The following is a 23250-nucleotide window of genomic DNA, read 5'->3' on the forward strand; positions in this document are numbered from 1 at the left end:
TATTTCGCTGCGTTGCGCATGTATTGGCTTTTGGTATGGTCTTTTTAATATTTTTCATTTTTATTATATATATAATATATATTATATATATATATATATATATATATATATATATATATATATATAGTATAAAATGAAGTCCCCAAAAAGCGTCTGTGTGTTTGAACTCGCAAAACTCGAGAACTACCCGGCCAATTTCGATGAAATTTTCACAATTTGTTCCTTTAAGTCCTCAAAAGGTTTGCAGACCAGTTCAAAAACAATTCGATGAATAGTTCTTTTTTTATTCAAAGTTAAGCCAAATTTTCTCACAAATTCCAGATTATGGGGGTGAAAAATTACTTGCACATATTAATATTACATAACATTAGAAAGGGTAGAATTTTCCGCGTTCTACGCAATTTGTTTCAATGCTCTAACTTTATTATGGCGGGAGTTATTTGCGTTTTTAGCTCGAATTTTTTTAGGCTTAGCTGAAATTTAGGCACTACTTTCTTCATTAAAGAAATCAATAAAAAGTCAAGGAATTGTCCCACAGCTTTCTTTTTGATGCCATTGGAAAAAGCGACCTTTTTTATTCCAGATCTAACTCGACCTATGGTCAAAAAAATAAGCTTTTAGCTCGAACGGAAAAAAAGTTACAAGCCTTTTTAAATCAAGTTTAAGAAATCTCGATTCCATTCAAATTGTGAACAATTTTCTTTCGTATTTTAATTCCTTAAACTTATTTTATTTTGTCTTTCCATGGTTACGCATTTTAAATCCATCTTTCTGGATTTAATTTCTTAAAAGTATTTTAATATCTGTCGTCATTGTTTGGAAGGGAAACCATGTTTTTTTATATATTTTTTACGCCTGATTGTTGAATATACGTCACTAGACACAATTTTTATTTTCAAGGTAGACCGGGCAAAGCCGGCCAATGCAGCTAGTATATATATATATATATGATGTTTTAAAGAATAGTCACATGATTCTGCTAGAGAATGTAAATGTGCAAAGTATGCAACAAAAAAAAAATTTTATTACTTTTCTTAATATGCTTGCTTGATCCTCATAAGAAATCCAGTCAAAACCTTTAAAAGCATATGGAACTTCACTTTCAGAATCAAACACTCTTCTTGCACCAGATGCCAAAAATTTACAGACCTGAAATTCAAAAGGAATTTTAAATTATGTTATAAATAGGGAAGTTGCAACCTATTAAATGTTCATATTTTGGCTATTGCATTGTTAATTGACCCTAAAAACTAAAAAATTCACCATCGCCGAATTTTAAAACACCGTGGTTGATTTTTAATGAATTTTTAAAAATCCACGCGCAAAAGTGCGCGCTTCTGAAACGTCACGAGCCTACGTCACAGGGCGCGAATGGGCAGCCTTCCGCCGAAGATCCCTTGTTTACGCAACGGACATTTTGAGCGCGCTGATATTTTTATTTTTTAGAAATTCAATAATCCTTTTGAACACACTATGGCGGCCGGATTCGTTAAAGCACAATCTAATAATCTTCCTCAAGTAACATCAATGATGGTATTCAAATATTTCCGAGAGAATGAGAGGTTTAATGTTCCAGAAATGCGAGGAGGTAAGCCTTACGTTTCATCTTCGAAGTCGAATGCACGTTCTTCGATTTCTCCCATGACATGGGAACCGGTTCGCTAGCGTTTCTCTCCTATCGGACGTCACTTCCTATGCCATCTGACGTCACAGGCGCTTGAACTTTAAAAATTAATTTAAAAAAAAACTACTTATCGTATCGCAAAAATTTTTTCACCTATGATGTTCATACATGTTACTCTATCATATAAAAATAAAATTGAAAAATCGAAAACTTCCCTATTGCTTGATTTCAGCAAAGCAAACAATAAATATTACAAGCAATACATGTATATATCAGTTTTGTAATTAGTATCCACTAAAAGGGACCCCCCCCCCCCCTCATCAGCATCAGACATGAATTTGAAAAATAAATGTTGATGAATTTTGAATTATAACCTAGCAAAAAGTAAAAATAAGAACATTTATTTTAAAGGGAAAAACAAGTATAATTTTAACATAACCTTTCAATTATATGCCAATTATACCAAACATCCTTCATAACTAATAATCTGAATTTCATGTCTTCAATAGTTCAATAACATTAGTTTCAGTCACTTTATTGATAACTTTAACATTTCTTTTTCAAATTCTAAAATCAATTTTGCCTGGGTAAAATATTCAATTGCTTCAATTTCTAAACTATTAATGAATAAAGCCTGCTGTAGATTATATTAATTTATATATATATATATATATATATATATATATAAAATTAAGCAAACAGAATTACAAATATTAAACAAATTATAAATAACAAATGATGATAAAAAGGAAAAATGCAAACAGCTATTAAGTAGGAATAGAAAAAGAGTGAATCCAGAGATATATATATATATATATACTAGAAGACCCGACAGACGTTGTTCTGTTCAAACTTTGTAAATTGAAAAGTTGAAAAATTGCAACAAACTATCAAGTGTTTGAACCGTTTTGTTGAAAAAAATACGAAAAAAGAAAATGTTTAAAGCTGCTTGGTGTCAGAATGCGTATATTTATTACAACTTGATTTATGTTATCTAATGCCTGCTGATCAGTTGTATTATTAACTATTTTTTCTCGCGTACTTGAAAGGTCTTCATAGATTGTATGGTTTGTTCCTTCTGCCATACTCAAAGGATAAAAAGCATCCTCAGATATTAAGTGTAAAAAACTAACTACCCATCTAAAACAAACGGGAAATCCCGCTGCAACGCCCGCCATATGAAAAAGAACAAAACAATCGAAACGATATCGTTTAAAAAATGATAAAGGTAAATACCGTTCTCTGAATAAGGGAAGCCCCCCTCCCGATGTAAAATAAACATTCTTCAATTAAAATGACTAAACACTCTTTAAAAACGAAAAACAATTCTTTGCAATTTAAAATATTTCGCCAAACAAACAAAAAATACAATAAATTACATTAACAGTAGCTTTAAAATGTAAACAAATGATCACGCAACTCTATTGTTTATAGCCAAAGTCGCCAAGAAACCACGTTACTGTAATCCAGCCGATCGGTGAGCGAGGCAACTCCGACCGATTAGCGATCCAATCTTTTTAACGAAAACTTTTAAATTTTCATATATTGCCTAATTTGTTCTTTCCACCAAAGATAAAGATCTTCCACTGCACTGATCTTTTGTGTACAGAACTACCCTGTTGTAATTTATCTGGACAGAAATAAAATTTGTTTTGTCTTTGAATTCCATCATCTTTTCCTTTAATAATGCACTGATTAGTTAGATAATGTTTAAAGTATTCTCGACATTGGTGCCAAAACTCAGATGGATTTCAGCCAAGAAACAAATGTTGCTAGGTACGGTACTTTCTTATCCTTTGGTTAGGAAAACGTAAAGCACTGATCCGGTCACATGGTTGAACTACGACGACACAATACACGTTTTGCGTGAACCTTGCAGTACTTTACTTTAAAATATATCACTGGACCTAAAATCGTTGCTTACAAGAAATGAAGGCTTCAGTCTCACCCTCTACATTTTATCTATTCTCAGTTGACATATCACAGTAGGAAATTTCATTACAAAAAGCAGAGCTGGCTTTCTTATTTTTCTTTGGCAACGGGTTAAATATGTATTTCAGTTCTCGCTCAACAAAGGTTAAAATAAATATTAATCATTTGGGAGATATAATCATCCAATGTTTAAATTAATTCATTAATTAACAAAAACGTTTTCTATTCGATCCATGGTGCTTCAAAACCATGCTTGCCACAACTTAATTACACACAAAAAATTTGATCAAAATCCGTCCAGACGTTTAAAAATCTTATGGTGACAAACGTCCGCACAGAAGATTTTTATATATTAAGATATATATATATATATATATATATATATATATATATATATATATATATATATATATATATATATATATATATATATATATATGTTGTCTAATCTCTAGATCTGCATTATTATACTTTAATATATAAAATATTATTAATTGTTCAATTTGTTTCGATTTTTGAAAGTATGATCTAGGTTTTTATCATTCTTTTCTTACCAAAAATTGATAATTGAAGCAATGTTAAATATTTTAATTGAATTTTACTACTTTATATACACACATAGCAACTGGTTAACCGGTGACTAACACTGGGTGTTCTAATAGGGCTGATCATATATGAAAACATTCTACGAACTGGACACTCACCACTGACATCACCAAATCAACCAACCAGTTAACTGGTTGCTCTATTTGAACATACCCCATGAAGAAAAAAATAGGAGAAAGCTACTAAATTAAAAGCGGCTACTAATTATAGGCAACTAAAGAAATATTTTAATCTTCAGGTTTAGTTAACAAAATGTAGCTGTATTTACAATAATAAGAAAAAAAATCTTACAGAATTTGAATAAATTTTAAATATTTTTTTAAAAATCATAAAAATGGAGAGAAACAAATAATCACAGAAATAAACAAGGAATTAATAATTTCAAAAATTCAAATCAATATTTTTTTTTAAACTGATGGAGAAATTTTATCATTAAAAATCATTGTTATTGTAATTAATGAGTGGCTAATTAATCAGTGATCTGCTGATTATCTTCTGCCGATTAATTGGTAATCGGCGAATTTGCTCGTCAGTGCATCAATTTTCATCAGTTTCCGCTATGGTCGCATATTTCGCAAAATGTTAAAATACAATCTCCATTATAAAAATGAAGCAAAGCATCTTCGCTCTTTTGCTAAAGTAAAAAATAAATTACTTTTAAAAAAAAAAGAAACTGTGGGATCCTAGAGGAAGTAGTATAATAGTCAATTGAATCTTTTAAAAAGCTTAGCTAAAATTTTTTAAATTACTATTAGGTTCAACAATACCTAGTCTTATTGGGCATCATGTCCCTCCAACAAATGATGTATTATTGGGATGAGGGGACTTGCAACATTTTAAAAGCCAAACAGTGGTCTCTTTATGATAAGCATAATCCAAGATTTTTTACTTTACATTAAAAAAAAAAGCTACTATATTTATTTTTTTTTTTTTAAAGATATTCTAAAGGAGATTCAACTAAGGGCGCCCATATAGGGGGCAAGGGAGGCTCCAGCTCCCCCCCCCCTCCCTTGAGATGAGAACTTCCTTGCTTTTTTTTTTTTTTTTTTTTGCAAAAATGTAAAAATATTTCTTTTCTATCCATCAATGAATAAGTTATTAAAAATTTCAAATTTTACTACCTCTAATTTCTACTGAAATCTGTTTCCATGGGGGAAATGTTCTGCTAAACCATTGGGAAAATTTGTGAGCCCCCCCCCCCCTTAAAATTTTGCATATGGGCGCCCATTGATTCAACTGTAGATGAAGCACACTAAGGCCTTTTGAAAGACATAAGAATGTGTAACATCTCAGCATTTTGCTAAAACTTTTTTTTTCAATTTTAACTTTTATACTAAAGAACTTTTAAACTCAGCTTAAACCCTGTTTCAGGGTTTTTACTCAATTTGGATTTTTAAAAAAATCCATTACTTTTCCAAGACTTTTTCATGGCTTCATAAAAAATTTCATCACTTTGTTATACAAAGAGAATAATAGTTTAATGCCAAACTTGCAAATTTTCAGAAATGGGCATTAGCAAAACTTTTACGTGAATGCCACTACCTCATTGAAGCACTTACTTGTGATTGAAAAAATATCGGTGCACACTGAAGCAGAAACTAATAAACTATTTTTATTTGTTTTTATCCTATAAGTTTAAGTTAAGTAAAAATATAGTGAAGCAATATACTGAGTTTAAATGTTGAATAAATTAGCAATGAATGGGACACAGATTGAATGAGTAATTACTAAGTTTCCAATAATAAGTTTACTTCATAAAAATATTGCCCTTTGCTGCCAACAGTGTTTCTAATCATCCATGTATCATGACAGTATTTTCGTTCATTGAAGTAAAGCCAAGTTTGTTAGTAAATTCATTTTTCCAAACCATATACTTCAGCTGGTCACATGAATCAGTTTTTCGAGCTGTATGTTGGGCACCACTGTATGTTCTATCGTCTGACTAAATTCTTTGTTTTCTAAAGCCTTCAACAAATTAAGATATACCTTGACAAAAAAGGGTTTTTTTTTTAATGAGTGGTTGAAATAAACTTGGATGCAATTGAATTGCACTTTTTGAGTGAAGTGGCAAAATTAAGAACATGCAAGTCCACTAATACAGAATATAACATTTATAAGAAGAGTTGAAAATAATAAAAAATTCAAAAATTAGGGATGTCCCAGCAATAAAATTACATTACAAAAAAAAAAGCGGGCGGCTGTTATAGAAGCGGGTGCAATAGGATTCCTTAACTCAGATTTGTTTTTTGAATCGTTCAATTTTAGAGGTTTTTTTTTTTTTTTTGGATCGATCAATTTTAGAGTATTAATAGCTTTTACATGCAATACTGTTAAATCACTCAGGATTTCTATGTTTTTTTTTCTAGCTACTGTTACTTCATTACTGCCCAAAACTGCTCATTACTGCCCATGACTTTAAATATATTTCCATGACTTTTAATGAAAATATTAATTTTCCATGACTTTTCCAGGTGTGAAATTTGTTTATTTTTTTCCATGACTTTCCAGGATTTCCATGACCTGTACAACCCCTGTGTTATACACATATTAGTTTTTTATTTAAAAATAAGAAAAAATAAATAAAAACTGATTCACACATGAGATAAATGATTATGAACAGAAAAAAAAAATCATAATGCTCATAATAATACCTCTGTAAAGGTAATATCTCCACCATAAATGCCCATAGCTGTAGCAGGAGCGTCAACATAATTTATACTGGGATCCAAAAGTTTATAAGTGTGACCATATGTTGGTATCCCAACCATGATCTTTGATTTTGGCATGCCCATCATATTCCAATAATAAGATGACCAAGCCTGGAAAACAATAGAGTTTTTTCAGAGATATTTTTGGAAAACTAAATTAAATTTAAAATGCATATTAAAGAAAAAGAAGGGAAAAAAAAGCACTGATAAAAGTGCTTAAGAGCCATTGTCTGTAAGGATCAGGCAGGTTGTGATTGTTGACAATTTTAATTTTCTTTATTTTTCCAAATGTTGTTCCTTATCAGGAATGTAATGTTTGTGCAAAATATGAGCTTTGTCTGCCGTACCGTTTTTGGGAAATTAATTTTTTTAATTTAGGGGGCGTGGCACATTTTTGCATGTTTTTCAAATTTCCAGATTTTAAACTTCTTGTTGCTTTAAGCGCTCCTATAATGACATGGATTTTTAAATTCTATACTATTATATGGTCTTCTTAGATACTATTACAGCTGTCAAATCGCTGTTACTACGAGGGCGACAGCCACAAACTCCGTTTAAAAATGACCGAAAATGATTTTTTTTACTACATTCAATGCCAATTTTCTCAAAGTGCCTTCATGATGACACCAACGTTTTTACACAAATTCCTAGCTACACTTGCATACATCAAAAATATGGAATAAAATTGGTGTCACTATAAGGGCGCCAGAAGATATTGGAACTTTTATGTGATAAATTTCACAAAAATGCAAATGTTTAAAACCTAACTACTACTCTCGCCCTCATAGTAGAGATCTAAAACTAATTAAGTTTGATAACCAACATGTTCGTCTAACATATGAACTAAAAAAAACGGTGTCACTCCTATTACTTTCGAAAATATAATCATTCGAAATTAGTACGTTATGGAGTTATTTAAAAAAAGACTTTTCTAATTTGAATGGCTTTTTGCACGGTTTGTTTTAAACTTTAATATAAAATTAGAGTAGTGACACCTAAAATAATATGTCTCTAATGCTTTTTATAAAAAAAAGCTTTATAAAAAGCATTAGAAACACAGTAAATCGATATAGGTACAGATGGACGTATTGTGTAATGTGCATTATAAGCTAAAATAGTCGTACTAATATTCATATTTTTTCAACCAAACTATTTTTGTATCTTTTATTTATATTAAAAATGCAACTATTTACAACATAATGTCTTAAATAGTTATAAACATAATATATTATATAGCGAGCATTCAGAATCTGAAATATAATTTGAGGATGACGTAGACTAAAACAAAAAAACATAAAAAATCAAATCACCCAATTTCAGAAAGACGGTCATCTCTTATTGATATCTGGTAATTTTGTAACACTAAAGCTTGGGAAAACATGGTATCCCGGAGAAGTAGTAGAAGTTGACCATTTGCTTATCTGAATACAACTAGCCCCCTCATAGCAGAGATCTGAAACTAATTAACCAACATGTTTGTCTAACATTTGCACTAATGAAATTAGTGTCACTCCTACTACTTTTGGAAATATAATCATTCGAAGCTAGTATGTTGTGGTGTATTTTTTTTCATTTATTATTATTTTTTTAAAATTTATTTTATTTGCTTATTTATGTATTTTGTTAATTTAATCTTACCGCACCCAGATAGTGTTTTTGACCATATTTATTTTTAATTTATTAAAAAGAATTAACGTTTAACATAAACAGCTTTGGGCAGTAAGAGCGTCTTTATCTTGAATAGAAAATGCTCGTTTTGATATAGGTAGAGGTGGATCTATTGTGCATAATATGTTTAGATTATCATACCAATACTCGCCTTTTTTCCGGTGAAATAAATTTATTTATTCCAATCCTTCTTGCCATGCATGTGACCTTTACTTGCAAATGGTCAACTTCTACTATTTCTTCGGGATACCATGTTTTCCCAAGCTTTAGTGTTACAAAATTACCAGATATCAATAAGAGATGACCGTCTTTCTGAAATTGGGTGATTTGATTTTTTATGTTTTTTTTGTTTTAGTCTACGTCATCCTCAAATTATGTTTCAGATTCTGAATGCTCGCTATATAATACATTATGTTCATCACTATTTAAGATATTATGTTATAAATAGTTGCATTTTTAAAATAAATAACAGATAAAAAATTAGTATGGTTGAAAAATATGAATATTAGTACGACTATTTTAGCCCATGATGCACATTACACAATACATTCATCTGTACCTATATCGGTTTACTGTGTTTCTGATGCTTTTATTAAGCTTTTTTTATAAAAAGCATTAGAAACATATTATTTTAGGTGTCACTACTGTAATTGTATATTAAAGTTTAAAACAAACCGTGCAAAAAGCCATTCGAATTAGAAAAGTCTTTTTTTAAATAACTCCATAACATACTAATTTTGAATGATTATATTTTCGAAAGTAATAGGAGTGACACCGTTTTTTTTAGTTCATATGTTAGACGAACATGTTGGTTATCAAACTTAATTAGTTTCAGATCTCTGCTATGAGGGCGAGAGTAGTAGTTAGGTTTTAAACATTTGCATTTTTGTGAAATTTATCACATAAAAGTTCCAATATCTTCTGGTGCCTTTATAGTGACACTAGTTTTATTACATATTTTTGATGTATGCAAGTGTAGCTAGGAATTTATGTAAAAACGTTGGCGTCATCATGAAGGCGCTTTGAGAAAATTGGCATTGAATGTAGTAAAAAAATTCATTTTCGGTCATTTTTAAACGGAGTTCGTGGCCGTCGCCCTCGTAGTGACACCGATTTGACAGCTGTAATAGTATCTAAGAAGACCATATAATAGTATAGAATTTAAAAATCCAAATCATTATAGGGGCGCTTAAAGCAACAAGAACTTTAAAATCTGCAAATTTGAAAAACACGCAAAAATGTGCCACGCCCCCTAATAATTCCTCAAAAACGGTACGGCAGACAAAGCTCATATTTTGCACAAACATTACATTCCTGATAAGGAACAACATATGTGGAAATAAGAAAAATTAAAAATGTCAACAATCACAAATGCCGTAAACTGCCTGATTCTCACAGACAATGGCTCTTAATCAAACTTGCTATTTTCTCGTTATAATAAATATAAAAGTAAAGTTTCTAAGAAATTCTGGAAGGAAGTCTGGTGGACCTGCGTCCAGGAGACCCCATAGTACCTACAGCCTTGAAATTTTGTACAACATTACTTCTAGCCCCGGGGGGGGGGGGGTACGTGGGGTTTTATTTTTTTTAATTTGAATTAGTTTTTTTGTGATTAATTTTTCAACCTCAAAAATTGCATAAATTGCCTACTAAAGGGGCGAAAAAATACTTGTACATATTAATATTATATATATATTGTTGGAAAGGGTAGATTTTTTCGCGTTTTATGCAATTCATTTCAATGCTCTAACTTAAATATGGTGGGAGTTATCTGCGTTTTTAGCTCAAACTGTTTTAGGCTTAGCTAAAATTTAGGCATTACTTTCTTTATTAAATCTATCAGTAAAAAGCAAAGGGACTGTCCCACAGTTTTCTTTTTGACACCACTGAAAATAGTGACTTTTTTTACTACAAGTCTAACTTGACCTATGGTCGAAAAACTAAGATTCTATCTCCAAAGGGAAAAAAAGTTACAAGCCGTTAAAAATCAAGTTCGAACAATTACACATCCATTAAAATTATTGATGTTTTTCTTTTTGGCGTTGCCATAGTTACGTCTTTTCAATTCGCATGTTTCTTCTTTCTTATTCACAAACTTTAAGGGCTTTGATTTTAACGGAAAATCTTAGGCTCAACTCAATTCAAGCATCAAGCTAAAGAGCAAAATATATTACTAGAGACCACAAATATGAAAGCCACTTTTCAAACGCACAAAACTGCAGTTTTCCAATGCTCAGAAGCCTCTTAGCTCTTACGGCTCTGCAAGTTGGTACAAGTTATTTTGAAACCCAAGGACGGGGTGCTTTTTGATGCATTTTCAATCCATCTCTTTCTAATTGACAATTTAAATCTTTGCCAATCAAATAAGCAATCTTCGGAGGTTGGTGAGCGTTAACAAGCAGGGGGCATAGCCCCTTGTCAATAATTAAAAATATAAGTTATCAATTCAGAATTTGCTGCTACCTTAAATGTGTTTACCCAGGCTTGTTTGTGTATAAATTACCCCACTTTACATAAATCATTAACACATCTGCTGGCTATCTTGTGCCAGTACAAGATGCAAAATAGTTTCAATTCTATAGGTATAGTATGTTAGGTGCATTTGCTAGTAATAGCCTGGAGTCAATTTAGCAGCAGTGAAAGTGTTAAAAAAGAAAAGCATGACTGTTCACCCCAAAAGCTGATTTATTCATGAGTTTAAATACAAAGAAGTCCTTGAAACGCAACAGTATAACAATTTTTAAAAAAGTAATATTATTACATCAAATACACTTAAACTGCAGTAAAATAGTTTTAATTTAATGCATAAAATAAACAAAAAAGAATGTACGCACTTGCAACAATAAACACATTTTGATAGTATGGTTTTTTATTGTTTTGAACTGTTGTGGCAACAGTAAAAACATTCCCGTACAACAACAACAGACAAAATAATCTTATGGGCTAGAAAAACTAAAAATAAATATCTTACCGTATTCAGTGTTGAAAAATAGGCTTGTTCAACAGATCTATTAAACAGAGGACTGTTGTGTCCAGTAAAAGGTGTATACCAGAAATAATCATGAAAGTCATAGGTCATCAAATTAATGAAATCCACATACCTGTAAATTAAGGTTAGTAAAATATACAGGTGAGTTAAAAAACACTTATAATAACTACAGCTTAGTATTACAGCCTATTATATAACAATTCATAAATAACAGAAATAATAAGAAATTGTTATTGAATAAATCGTCCCCTCAGAGCAACAGCAAGTAATCTAATCATAAGAATAACAGTAAGATATTCTATTGTTGCTTTGAGGTGATGAAATGTTGTTCTATCACTTGAAGAGACTTCTGCTGAATGCAGTAACACCTAGGTAGTATGAGGGTATCCGGACGTAATTCCGATAGCTGAAATAACCAACAAGCCAGAATCCCGACAGCCGAAATCTCGACAAGCCAGAACCCCGACAGAGTCGAAATCCCGACAAGCCAGAATCCCGACATGGTCAAAATCTTGACAGGGTCTAAATCCCAACAAACCAAAATCCTGACAGGGTCAAAATCCCAACAAGCCAGAAGCCTGATAGGGTCGAAATCCTGACTGGGTCAAAATCCCGACAAGCCAGAAGCCCAATAGGGTCGAAATCCCAACAACAAAAATCACGGCTATCCAATATTTAGGGCTGCAGAAATCGGAGTCGGGCTGGTTTTGGGGTTGAAGAGTTGGAGTTGAGAGTTGAAGGTTAAAAATTTCAAGAGTCGGATCTGTCATTTTCATCGAAGTCCACAAATCTGTCAGTGCTGGAGGAGTCAGATTGGTTTTGGGGTAAAAGAGTCGGAGTCAAAGGCTCTAAAATTCCTGGAGTCGGAGTCGTAGTTGGTCATTTTTCTTTTGACTCTGCAACCTTGCAAAAATCTCAACAGGGTTGATATCCCAATAAGGCCTAGCAGGCCCCTCAACCAGTAAATTTTCTCTATGAAAATTCGGAAAGAATGCTAATTTTGTTTTTGTTTAATATCCTCGTTATTTACAGTTCTTCAAAGAAAAAAAGGAAAAATAATTTCCTAGTTTAGATTAGCTCAAATTCTTTTTATTTTTCTCTCTTGGCTGACCTTGAGGCGAACTCAGGGGTGGGTTGGGTCCCTCGAGAGGGCGCCAACATTGGGGAAAAAAAGGTGCAAAAAAAAGTGTAAAAGAAAGGTGAAAAAAAAGGTGCATATAAAAAAAAGACGTAAAAAAAAAGATGGTTCTCAGGTTTGCAAGCAGGTTAGAAAAGAAAAAATAAGCAAAATCACACAGGTTTGTGAACACAAAGAAAGAAAAAAAATAGAAGGCACAAAAAGGCTTACTTTGGCAGAAGTCCCCCCCCCCCCCTCCCCTTCCCAACAGACTCCGTATCACTTCTGGGGTGCTATGAATTCAAAGTTAATTAAAATACACTATTAATTGTAATTGCCTTCCGTAAACTTTTATGAATTGTTTCGAACTTTTTAAATGTAAGGGAAAAAAAACGAAGGCAGCAGGTTTGGAGAAGCAAGGATGCAGGGGGCTGAGGGCATTCACTTTCACTCAGAATCTCCTCTCTTCATCCACAACCAGGCGCGGATCCAGAATTCCATTCAGGAGGGGGTAATTTTTTTCCAACTTCGCCCTCCCCTTCATAAAGAGTAAAAATCCCATTTTTGTTTGCTATCCGCATTGTCTTTACTTCTGAACATTGAGCTATTTTTCCATTTCGTAAAAAAATATTAAGTAAAAATTCATTGCTATTGGAAACGAAAAATAATTTAAAAAAACTAATGTAGAACCTGTCGGGATTCTGGCTTTTCGGGATTTCGGTGCTGTCGGGATATCGGGCAGTCGGGATACTGTCTGTCGGGATTCTGGCTTGTCGGGGTTTGGGCTGTCGGGATTTCGACCCAGACCCAGTATGAGAACTACATCTTCCAAGAACTATATATCCAAAGGAATGCAAAATGCATTATATAGTAAAACCCCTCCTAACGGACACCTCTCAAAGGCAGACACCCCTCTTATGCAGACAATTTTTTATTCCCCAGTTCCAATGCAAATAACATTATTAAACCCCTGTCCTGCGGACACCTCTATTTTGCAGACAAAAAAAATTGTCCCGTTAGTGTCCCCATTAGAGGGATTTTACTGTACTTGTACATTAAATAAATAATAATCATAGTTATTTTCACAAACAAAACCTTGACTTATCACCAAATTTACCATTTTTAGTTTAACAAACTTAAAACAGAAAGTTAAAGTCGTTATTCACAAGTCAGGAAAAAAATCCATCAAACTTTTAATAAAATACAGTGTAACCCTGATGTAACGATTGTCAAGGAACTGGAAAAAGTTACCTTTAATTCAATGATATGTTAAATCAAGGAGCATAGACATTCAATGCAGTTAAATTCGGACCAATGAGATGTATCATCCAATTGAGGAAGTCATTAAATTGAGCATTGTTAAATCGAAGTTTTACTGTATTCATAGCTTTAAAGCTATAGAGACACATGTATATGATTAGGAATAGACGGGCAATAAAAATTACTCTTTATAAATAAATTTCCTGGACTTTTTCAGTTCTCCTGAAGTTTTACAAAAATCTTTAATTGCAGGACCATAAAAAATTTTGGGGAGGGGATTTTTTTTTACTTTATTTAAATTTATTTATTGATTTACTATTTAAAATTTAAATTATTTATTTTGTTTTATTTTTTTCTGTTTATATTTTATTTCATTTATTTATTTAGCTTGTGTGTGTGTATGTCATTGGCATAGCACAGCACTTTTCAAAAAAAAAATTATAATAATGATAATAATTTTAAAAAAATAAATAAATATTTTTAAAAAATTAATTAAATAAAAAAATATTTAAAAACATTAAATATACAAAAAATATGTTAAAAAAATAATAAAATAAAAAAGAGGGCTGAAAAATAAAAAAGGGAAAAAGGGTTGAGAAAAATTTTGGGGAGGAATTCACGGCATTGAACTTGGGGGGAGGCACCTCTGCTCATCATTTTCTACTTTTTCAGTGGGGGAAGTGGGTGGAAAAGGGCATGAACTCGATACATACTATGTTGAAAAACAATAAAAATCACACTGATGTAACATGAAGCTGTACATTAATTTCTCAAATTCATAGGGGAATTGCCGAATCAGAACATGTCAAATAAGACGTTAATTTTTACCGCCCCCCCCCCTCCTTCCCACATCCTTCTTTGAAAACCCACTTTTCTTCATGCATTATCAAAGACATTTAGGGCTCAGTTAAAGCTAAATAAAATGAAACAAGTACCACTTTTTTTTTTTTTTTTTTGAAGCATTAAGAATATTTTCCTTATTAATCAAAATAACTTTCAATGATAAATTGTAGATGTATCTTTTTTTGTTCCTTTACTTAGTATCAGCAAATGATAAATGGTGTAATCATTCCATTTCAAATGTTTGCATAACTGTTTAAAATATTTTTAGCCATTGAAAAAGTTTAGCAAAATTAAATTGCATGTTTTGACACAGTGCTTAAAGAAAAGAACTCAAAAGTCAAACTGTTTCAGAAATAGTAATTCCAAAGTTTGTATAAAAAATATTGCAGTTCATTTCAGAAGAGTTTTCTTGGACTCTTTTATTTATTTATCAGTTATGTTTACCTTCTCATTAATCTTAATTCTCTATTATCCTTACATACTCCACATCCAAATTATTACTTTCATTTCTATCATTTGTAAAAAGATAAAGGTTAGATAACCATTGTAAATTGTATGATTGCCATCGCAGATAATGTGTTGGATCACAAAGCTCATTGATAACCTTTCCAATTATCAAACCATAGGTTTAAACAGTATGTGACTAAGTAATGATCCCCTACACACAACCCCTGAACAGAACTTCCTACGTCACAGAAAACTAGATCCAAAACTGCCTTCTCTCGAGTCCTCTGAGTTACAACTTGATCAAAGAAATAGTCTCCAATTACTTTTAAAAATTCCTCTTCTCTGCCATTACTAGGATAAAAATTATTCCAATCAATACCCAGAAAATTGAAATCCCCCATTATGATGACCCCACAAAGTAACCAAATCCTCCTTATTTAGAACCCCTTCTTTTCAGCAATCTTATTAATGTCTTTTACCTGAGCCCCTGGTAAACAACACCCAGTCACCTTACGCTTAACTCTCCCAACTGTATCACCCACCTCCCTTACCATTGAGTCCCCCAAAATTACACCCTTAGTTTCCCAGCCTGGCTCCTTTTTTGGAACTTCCCCCTTTATCTCTGGAATATTAATAGTACCCTCTACCCCCTATATAAAGTTCTGCACACACAACACACATCATTACATTAAACTCATTTTGCATTGTCCTACTTAAATTTTCAGCTTTTTAATTTGCTATCAAACAAACACTATGTTAATACAGTCTATAATTTTAATACTTCATGGGCCCAATTCAATATGCGTTTATTTTTTCTATTTAGTACATAATGATATCTATGATGGTACGTTTTAAATTTTAAACCTTACTGAATGCATCTTTTTTTCTAATTAATTAAGTAAATATTTGCATGAAAGTAATACGATAAGTAATTAAGATTTAGTGTAATGTAAATTCTAGTTACTTTTATTTTCCGTTGAATTTCCTTTCTATTTCTGATGCTACTATTTTCCTTTTTTAGAGACAATACTTGGTCTTAGTCCAGAAAAGAACATCTAGTGATTAAATATAAATTAATTTCACAATCCTCTTTTTTAAAAAGTTAAATTGATTACAGCAAAACCTGTAAAGTTGACCACCTTTGTAAGTTGACCACCTGTCTAAGTTGACCGCTATTTTCAGGCACAGAATTAGATCTATGTCATATAATTCAACCTCTATAAGTTGAGAACCACAAGTGGTCAACTAACACAGGTTTCACTGTACTTACTTTGCCATTTCAGTTATGTTGTAAGCTTTGTCAATAAATGTTTTGGGGGCAGCCACAGCAACAGTCAACAAAGGTTGTTTCTTCAGGAATTTTAAACCAAAAAAGTCAGAAAATATCTTGAACTCCTAAAATGTCAAAACAATTATTTTGATAGACAGATAAATAATGTAGTTATTGTAAATATTATAAAAAGAATTGAATTTGCAAATGTTTACTAAGTATCTAAACCAGGGTTGGCTTTCTCCCGGCAGAAACTGGTTTCTGCCCTGCCGGTGGCAGAAACTGGTTATAACCGGTAAAAACCGGCAGAAACTAAAAAGCATCTTTATTAATTCAAGTAATTACAAAATGATATTTGTTTAAGTAAACTAAAAAAAATATAATTCTATTTCATCATTATAAAAAATAAAACTCATTGGCCTTGATTTAGTTTGATCAGAAAGAGAACTGTTTAACTGCAGATGCTCGAAACATTTGTATTAATCTAAAGGACGAGAATCTTAATTGCACTTAAGAAAAAGAAGTGACTTACAGATTTAAACAGGTAGTTATTGGTTGTTATTTGCTAGCTTATACGTGTCATCTAAAATGCTTGGGATTAAAATTATCATTTGCTCAAGAAGAAAATGACAGAATTTTACTTGCCGATAGTAACCTCGATTTTATACCTAATATCACAGCTTTACAAAAAAAATTGACCCTATTTCCCAAAACTTATTTTTCCAGTCAAATTTTAAAACCACCCCAGTTACTACATAATAGATCATTTTATTTAAAAAATATATACAATTGATGAAAGTTTCATGAATCTTTGCTGTATCCTTGATGGCATTGCCATCTAGTTCTTCTGTTGCGAGAGTATTCTGTTATTTCTCCTCTATTCATATTAAATTAAAAAATCATTTATATTTTCAATTCACCTTTTCTTAAAGACAGCTGCAGAGGGCAAAAAAACATAATTTTTGATTTTTAATGATATTGTAATTAAATTGTGCTTTGGCTAACATTTCATTATTTTCCTGTGCTAAATTCGTATTGGGTATCAAAGATTTCTTTTATGTCATTTTTTGAGTTTTTGCCAGTTTCTGCCACAAATGTGGCAGAAAGGGATTTTTGCCATGCTGGTTTTAACCGGTTTCTACCAGTGGTTTTAACCACCTCGGCAGAAACTTGCTAACCCTGATCTAAACTGGTTTTTTTTTTTTTTTTTGGTGGGTGGAGGGGAAACACAAATTCGAATCTACAAGACTGTCTGGAAGAGAAACTCCTCCCCCAGAAGATTTCTCAAAGCCCATATAGACTGAGTGTGTGCAATGTAACTGACACACTGCTTAAAGTGAAGTTCCATTTACGTCACACAAAAACACTTATTCCATAGCACACAAAAACATGAATTTAATGACATTTTTTAACAAAGCAGCTGCAAAAAGCTTTTATTGTTCTAAATTGCTTATTTTTTGGAAACTTTTCAGACCGTAATCTGCATTTTTGTATGACAGCAGACTGTACTTAGAATTTTGAATTGTTAGTATAGTTAGTTTTGAAATTCAGCCAACAGAAACTTAGTGGTATCCAAACATCACAAAATGGTATCCAAACATCACATTGCTTATGTAACAGACTTTTAAAAATGTTTAATGCTGATTGTCCACTTAAAAAATTTTTGTTCAAGTATTAGACATGCAACAAAGCAAGAGAACTCTCAGTAAGTTCATAAGAAAAGCAATACAGTGGACGCCGGTTAATTGAATCACTGGTTTATTGAATCAGCCGCTTTAACCCATTCGGGACGAACAATGCGTCTTTGCCTCAGCGCTAGGTGGTTCTTCAGAAACAAAAGATGTAACCGTGCATTAGGATAAGTAGTATGCAGCCGGCCTAACGACACTTTTTTGCGTTTTCGATTTGGAGCGAAATGTTTACTATTAGATGGCGTTACTTATCCATGTTCCGTTCAAATGATTGCTCTCCTGCATTAGTATTTCTCTGTCTGACGTCAGAATGGGGTCTGTGAAGTATCTGTGATTTATTGGATTTCATGAAACAAAATATAAACATGTGCTCGCAAGTGAGAAGGGAAACGTATACTCATTTTGAAGTGGCTCTTTCTTGTTTTGGTTCTATTTGTAATGGGATTGGAGGAGAGATATTCTAGCAAGGGGTTTTACCTTTATGTTCATTTGGTAGCCATGGTGGACACGTTTTATCTTTCTGAGGAGGAAATATCTTAATTTATGACTGATCCATCTATGGATCTTTTGGATCACATTGAAACAACTATAAATTATTTTTGTTGGAGTTCTTCATACAGTAGTTACTTTCGAAAATGATACGCTGAAAAAGGCAAAGAATTTAGACGGAGATGTGTAATTTGCTAAAAGCAGAATAAAAGATGTAACACTATGTATGAGTGCAAAATGCTCAATGCGCATTTATCTGTGCTTTGAAATTTTTCATGCAGCTTTGAAATATTAATTGTTACAATATTCTTCAAGTATTTCATAATATTAAGCGCAAATATTTTCCTTGTTTTGTAGAAAATACATTGTTTAATTTTGGTACTTTTAGTAATTGTAAAAAACAATATATTTTGCATTTTTATTGTTAAATATCAATTATTTTCATCCAATTTTTTGTTATGATTGAAATTTTGATATATTTTATCATATATTAAAAATGGTTTCATTTCTGCTAAAGTATACATTTTATCCATTATTATGTATGCGTACTTTCCGAAATTGCGTATTAGGCTTCGCGGGAGAAATTGCCCCGGCCTGTGCGCACAGTCCGCGTGTAACAGCTGCCCTCCTGAGGGAGCGCTATCTTCTGCGAACTGCCATCTCGAACGGGTTAATGAATCAAATCGTCAAAAACAGAACAAAATCTGGCTTTATTAAATTAGCCACTTTATGGAATCAGCCTCTTTATCGAATCAAAACTATTTGGAACAACTGTTTCGAATAAACATGATTCATATAAGCGGCGGCCACTGTACCAGGATATTTCAGTTGATCTGAAATATGTATTAATTAATTCAGACAGTATTAGATCAGTTATTAGATAACCTGCTTTCATCCACTTGGCTTTTTCCACTAATATTTTGGCAAGTACAGAAAAAAAAATCTCTTTCAATTTTTTAGCGCATTTCATCCCCCCCCCCCTTTTTTTTTTGTCCTCTGGTAATAAGCTTTCTGCTTTAATAATGAAAGTACAAAATATTTGATATTGCCTGCAATGCCATCTACTATATATTAAAATCTGTTCGCGTCCGTCTGTCAGTCTGAAGATCTATCTTCTTGAGAACCGCTGCGAATCGAGAGTCAAACGAGATACCGATCAATTCGAAATTTTCCAAAGAAAACAATAGGACCAATCTCTTAATTGTGCGACTTTAATTAGCGGAGATATTAATTAAAATGTTAATTAACATAGCATTATTCAGGAATTTTTATTTCTTTCCTGTTGCCATTTTGCATATGGGTGAGCAAGTAAAATTCTAATAATTCTTTTAAAAGAGATTTTTTGGCTGCTGTCCGAATCTTAAAACAACGTTTCCATTTAGAATTTTTATTTTAAATTAGTTTAAAATTGGTTGCACTATTCGGACATAGCCTTTATTTTATCGTCTGTCTTTTTTTTTTTAAATTTTTACATTCAACGTTCTTAACTTTTTTCAGCATAGGAAAGTTGTTTCTTAAGCTATGTTTATTGATTGTAGTGTAAGTTTATCATTCACCGGCCTCATATTTTGGCACATTTAGGAGGTGTGACTAATTATGCTTATTTTGTTGGACCTTTTCCCGTCACATGGGTGAGTTTTCGAATTGTAATAACTCTCTTTTTCCTTTCTGTTTCTATTTTTGAAATACAATTTGTATCGTTTATAAGAACATGTTAAATTAAGATTGTTTGGATTTCTTTAAGTGAAACAGAGTTGAACAGAAAAAACTGTTTTTAAGGATTTTAACTAAAGCTAATTTGGAATCTGATGACCTTAAATTAATGCTTATTGGTATTTATTTAGTCTTGGTGCTTTAGTTTCATGCAATTTTTTTTTTCCCACTCATTTTTATCTATCTTCCTTTGTTTATTTTTACCTTTTTGTTTTGATTGACACCCCCCCCCCCCAATTTTCTTCTATTTATCTTTATTTTCCCTGTTTTCAAATATTTTTTGTTTCTGTTTATTTTATTTCATGGTTTTCCATTCTGCTTTTCCTTTCTTGCGGTTCACGGTTACTGACAATTTCTTTTCTTTTTGTTTAAGCTTCGGCTTAATCCTTGTCCAATTGAATTCTTTCTTTCTGGGTTCGTACCTAAGAGAAAGCTCTTGGCCTTTGCTTGCATTCCTATTGGTTCCTGATCGGTTTATAACTTTGTCATTGGTGTTTGGCTAATCTGCTGTTTTTATCTTTTAAGCTGCATGCTTATCTGCTCTTGGCTTTTGTCGGATGTCTTTTCATCCATAAGCTCATTATTTTTTGCATTGAAAAAGGCGTTCCCTGTAACGCCGAAACACGTGTCTGCTGTAATTTACAAATTTGTGCTTCTACTTACGTTGTTTTGTCTGACTTTAATATTCAGCACAAAGGTATTTATTTATCTCAAAAAGTGTGTGTCATTTTAAGTAAAAAGCTGACTGTAATTCTACATAAATATTTCAGATATAGTCTATCAGATGTAATTCATTTTAACGTGAGCACAGATTATAGTTGATAATGCACACATTTTCATCTTTTGTGCTAATTGAAAATGCTCATAACTTGTATCATTGATAACTATGATTAACGTTAAAGAGATTTTTGCCAAAAATAAGCTCTACTGATGTTTTGCAAACCTTGCATTATGCATATTTATTTACTCCTTAGCACTTTAGAAACTAATGTCAGAGTAATACAAAAACATCAATTGGACATCTCTTTCATTTTTTACGTAGCCCGTGCAACGCCCGGCACGCAGCTAGTATAAGTATAAAAATCTGGAAAATACAGGTACTCGCAGTTTTGACTTAAGTGCATAGATATTATTAGCGTTTAAAATTTAAAAAAAAACAGCAAACAATTTTACAATATGAAGTATTACTGTTATCAATGACCAAAAATATGTATAGTATAACCTCATTTATTTGGACTGACTGGGATATGGTAATTCAGATGATTGAAAATCTGGATGATCAGGGTAACATGGGAATAAGTAAACTGATGTTCAGTGAGTATTTTGTTGTCCTTAGAAAGAATACCATGCATGCCTCATTGGTAAATCCCACAGTAATTCCCAATGACACATGTATGATATCATTTCCAAAGACAACATAATGAATACTCACTGAATACCAGAATAAAAAGGGAATGTTTGGTGTACTTATATCTACATTCTTGCTATCATATTAAAATTATTTATGTGAGTATAAAAAAATTTATATGCTTCCAAATTTAATCCGGATAAACCAGATTAAAATTGTATTTTCAAAATAAAAAACTTATTTTAGTAAAAAGATAACTAATTAATTTCAATTTTACTTGCATCAAAATATTTTTGCAATAATAGAAGATAGGGAACGAATTTTTCTCTTCATACTTTAACTTCTAAAAGGTGGATGAATCATTTTTGAGTTTTTAATCACCTGCGCAACATGAATCACTTAAATGGTTATGAAAACTGAAGTTCTCCTTTAATACTCCCCTAAAAAATAAACTTCATGTTTGATTACAATTTAAAAAGTTAATAAAACGCAAACTTTTAAGAATATTGAAACACAAAAGGTTAAAATAGATGAATATTGTTTTTACTTTATACTTTCCAAAATATTAATCCTTCACACATAAAATTGAATGGGATAAAATTGATGGAGGAGATTCTCCTCTTCATGGAAAAATGTGAATGGAAAATTTGAATTTCAGTTCCTGTTACTAATGCTAATTATTTAAAAAGAATGAAATGATTTGGAACTTTAGTTATCATGAAAACCTTTTAACAAAACAAATCAAACACAGTTATAAAATCAAAAACCTAAAACTTAACTTTTCTTGCTTTTCAACAACCAAAATCTATGATTATGCAACAAAATCTATTGATATACATATATACTTTTTGATAGCTGTTAATGGTTTTGTTGCATAGCATGGCTATCAAATGTCATGCTGAAACAATTTCTAATAACTCTGACCAATTAAAATTGCACTTTAAGGCTGAGATCACCATGTTGTAGCCAAGGTTCATTTATTTAGAGAATCATTATGCTTAACTATACTCTATATAAAATGGTACATAAATACATAGCAAAGTTTTACCTTTAAAAAATGAATAAAGTTGTCTTTATCATCAGGTTGGTTATCATTCCAAACAGGGAATTCCCAGTCAATGTCAAGACCATCAAACCCATATTTACCCAAAGTAGAAAAAGCGGAAGCAATAAGTCTGAAAATTAAATATGCAAGTGTACTAATAATAAAAGCATCTAGAAGCAAAGGAGGATAAGTGCTAACAATAAAATTTTGGAAATTACCAGAGGCACACTTGGATGTGAAGACACATTGAGCTTTTGAAACTGGCTGCCCTTTAGGTTGTTGCATTAGTCATAAATAATTTAAAGTATTAATAAAAGTTACATTTAATTGAAAAAGATTTTTGATACTACAGGGGTGCCCATCCCTCTCAAGGGTGATGGTGTATTCCCCTAAGATGCTATAGAGCTCCCCAACCCACAAAGACCCTGTAAAATCATAGCCTCCCTAAAAGTTTCAATAGTGCCTTGATATCCAGGGATGCCCCTTATGGATCCCCCTCC

At 31.9% G+C, this 23250-nt stretch overlaps 1 protein-coding gene across 3 annotated transcripts in view; it reads right to left on the minus strand.

The window, feature by feature from the left end:
- LOC129229257 (acidic mammalian chitinase-like) overlaps positions 1-23250 on the minus strand; it is a 66373-nt gene that overhangs the window by 3633 nt on the left and 39490 nt on the right. For all 3 annotated transcript variants that reach the window (XM_054863527.1, XM_054863526.1, XM_054863524.1), the window contains exons 4-8: positions 22754-22880; positions 16465-16589; positions 11510-11639; positions 6814-6981; positions 1030-1149 (exon numbers count right to left, since the gene is read on the minus strand). In XM_054863527.1, coding sequence (XP_054719502.1) covers positions 1030-1149; positions 6814-6981; positions 11510-11639; positions 16465-16589; positions 22754-22880 — 670 coding nt within the window. The remainder of the gene's footprint in view (positions 1-1029; positions 1150-6813; positions 6982-11509; positions 11640-16464; positions 16590-22753; positions 22881-23250) is intronic.

Source organism: Uloborus diversus, chromosome 9, assembly GCF_026930045.1.
Source record: "Uloborus diversus isolate 005 chromosome 9, Udiv.v.3.1, whole genome shotgun sequence".
Taxonomy (NCBI): domain Eukaryota; kingdom Metazoa; phylum Arthropoda; class Arachnida; order Araneae; family Uloboridae; genus Uloborus; species Uloborus diversus.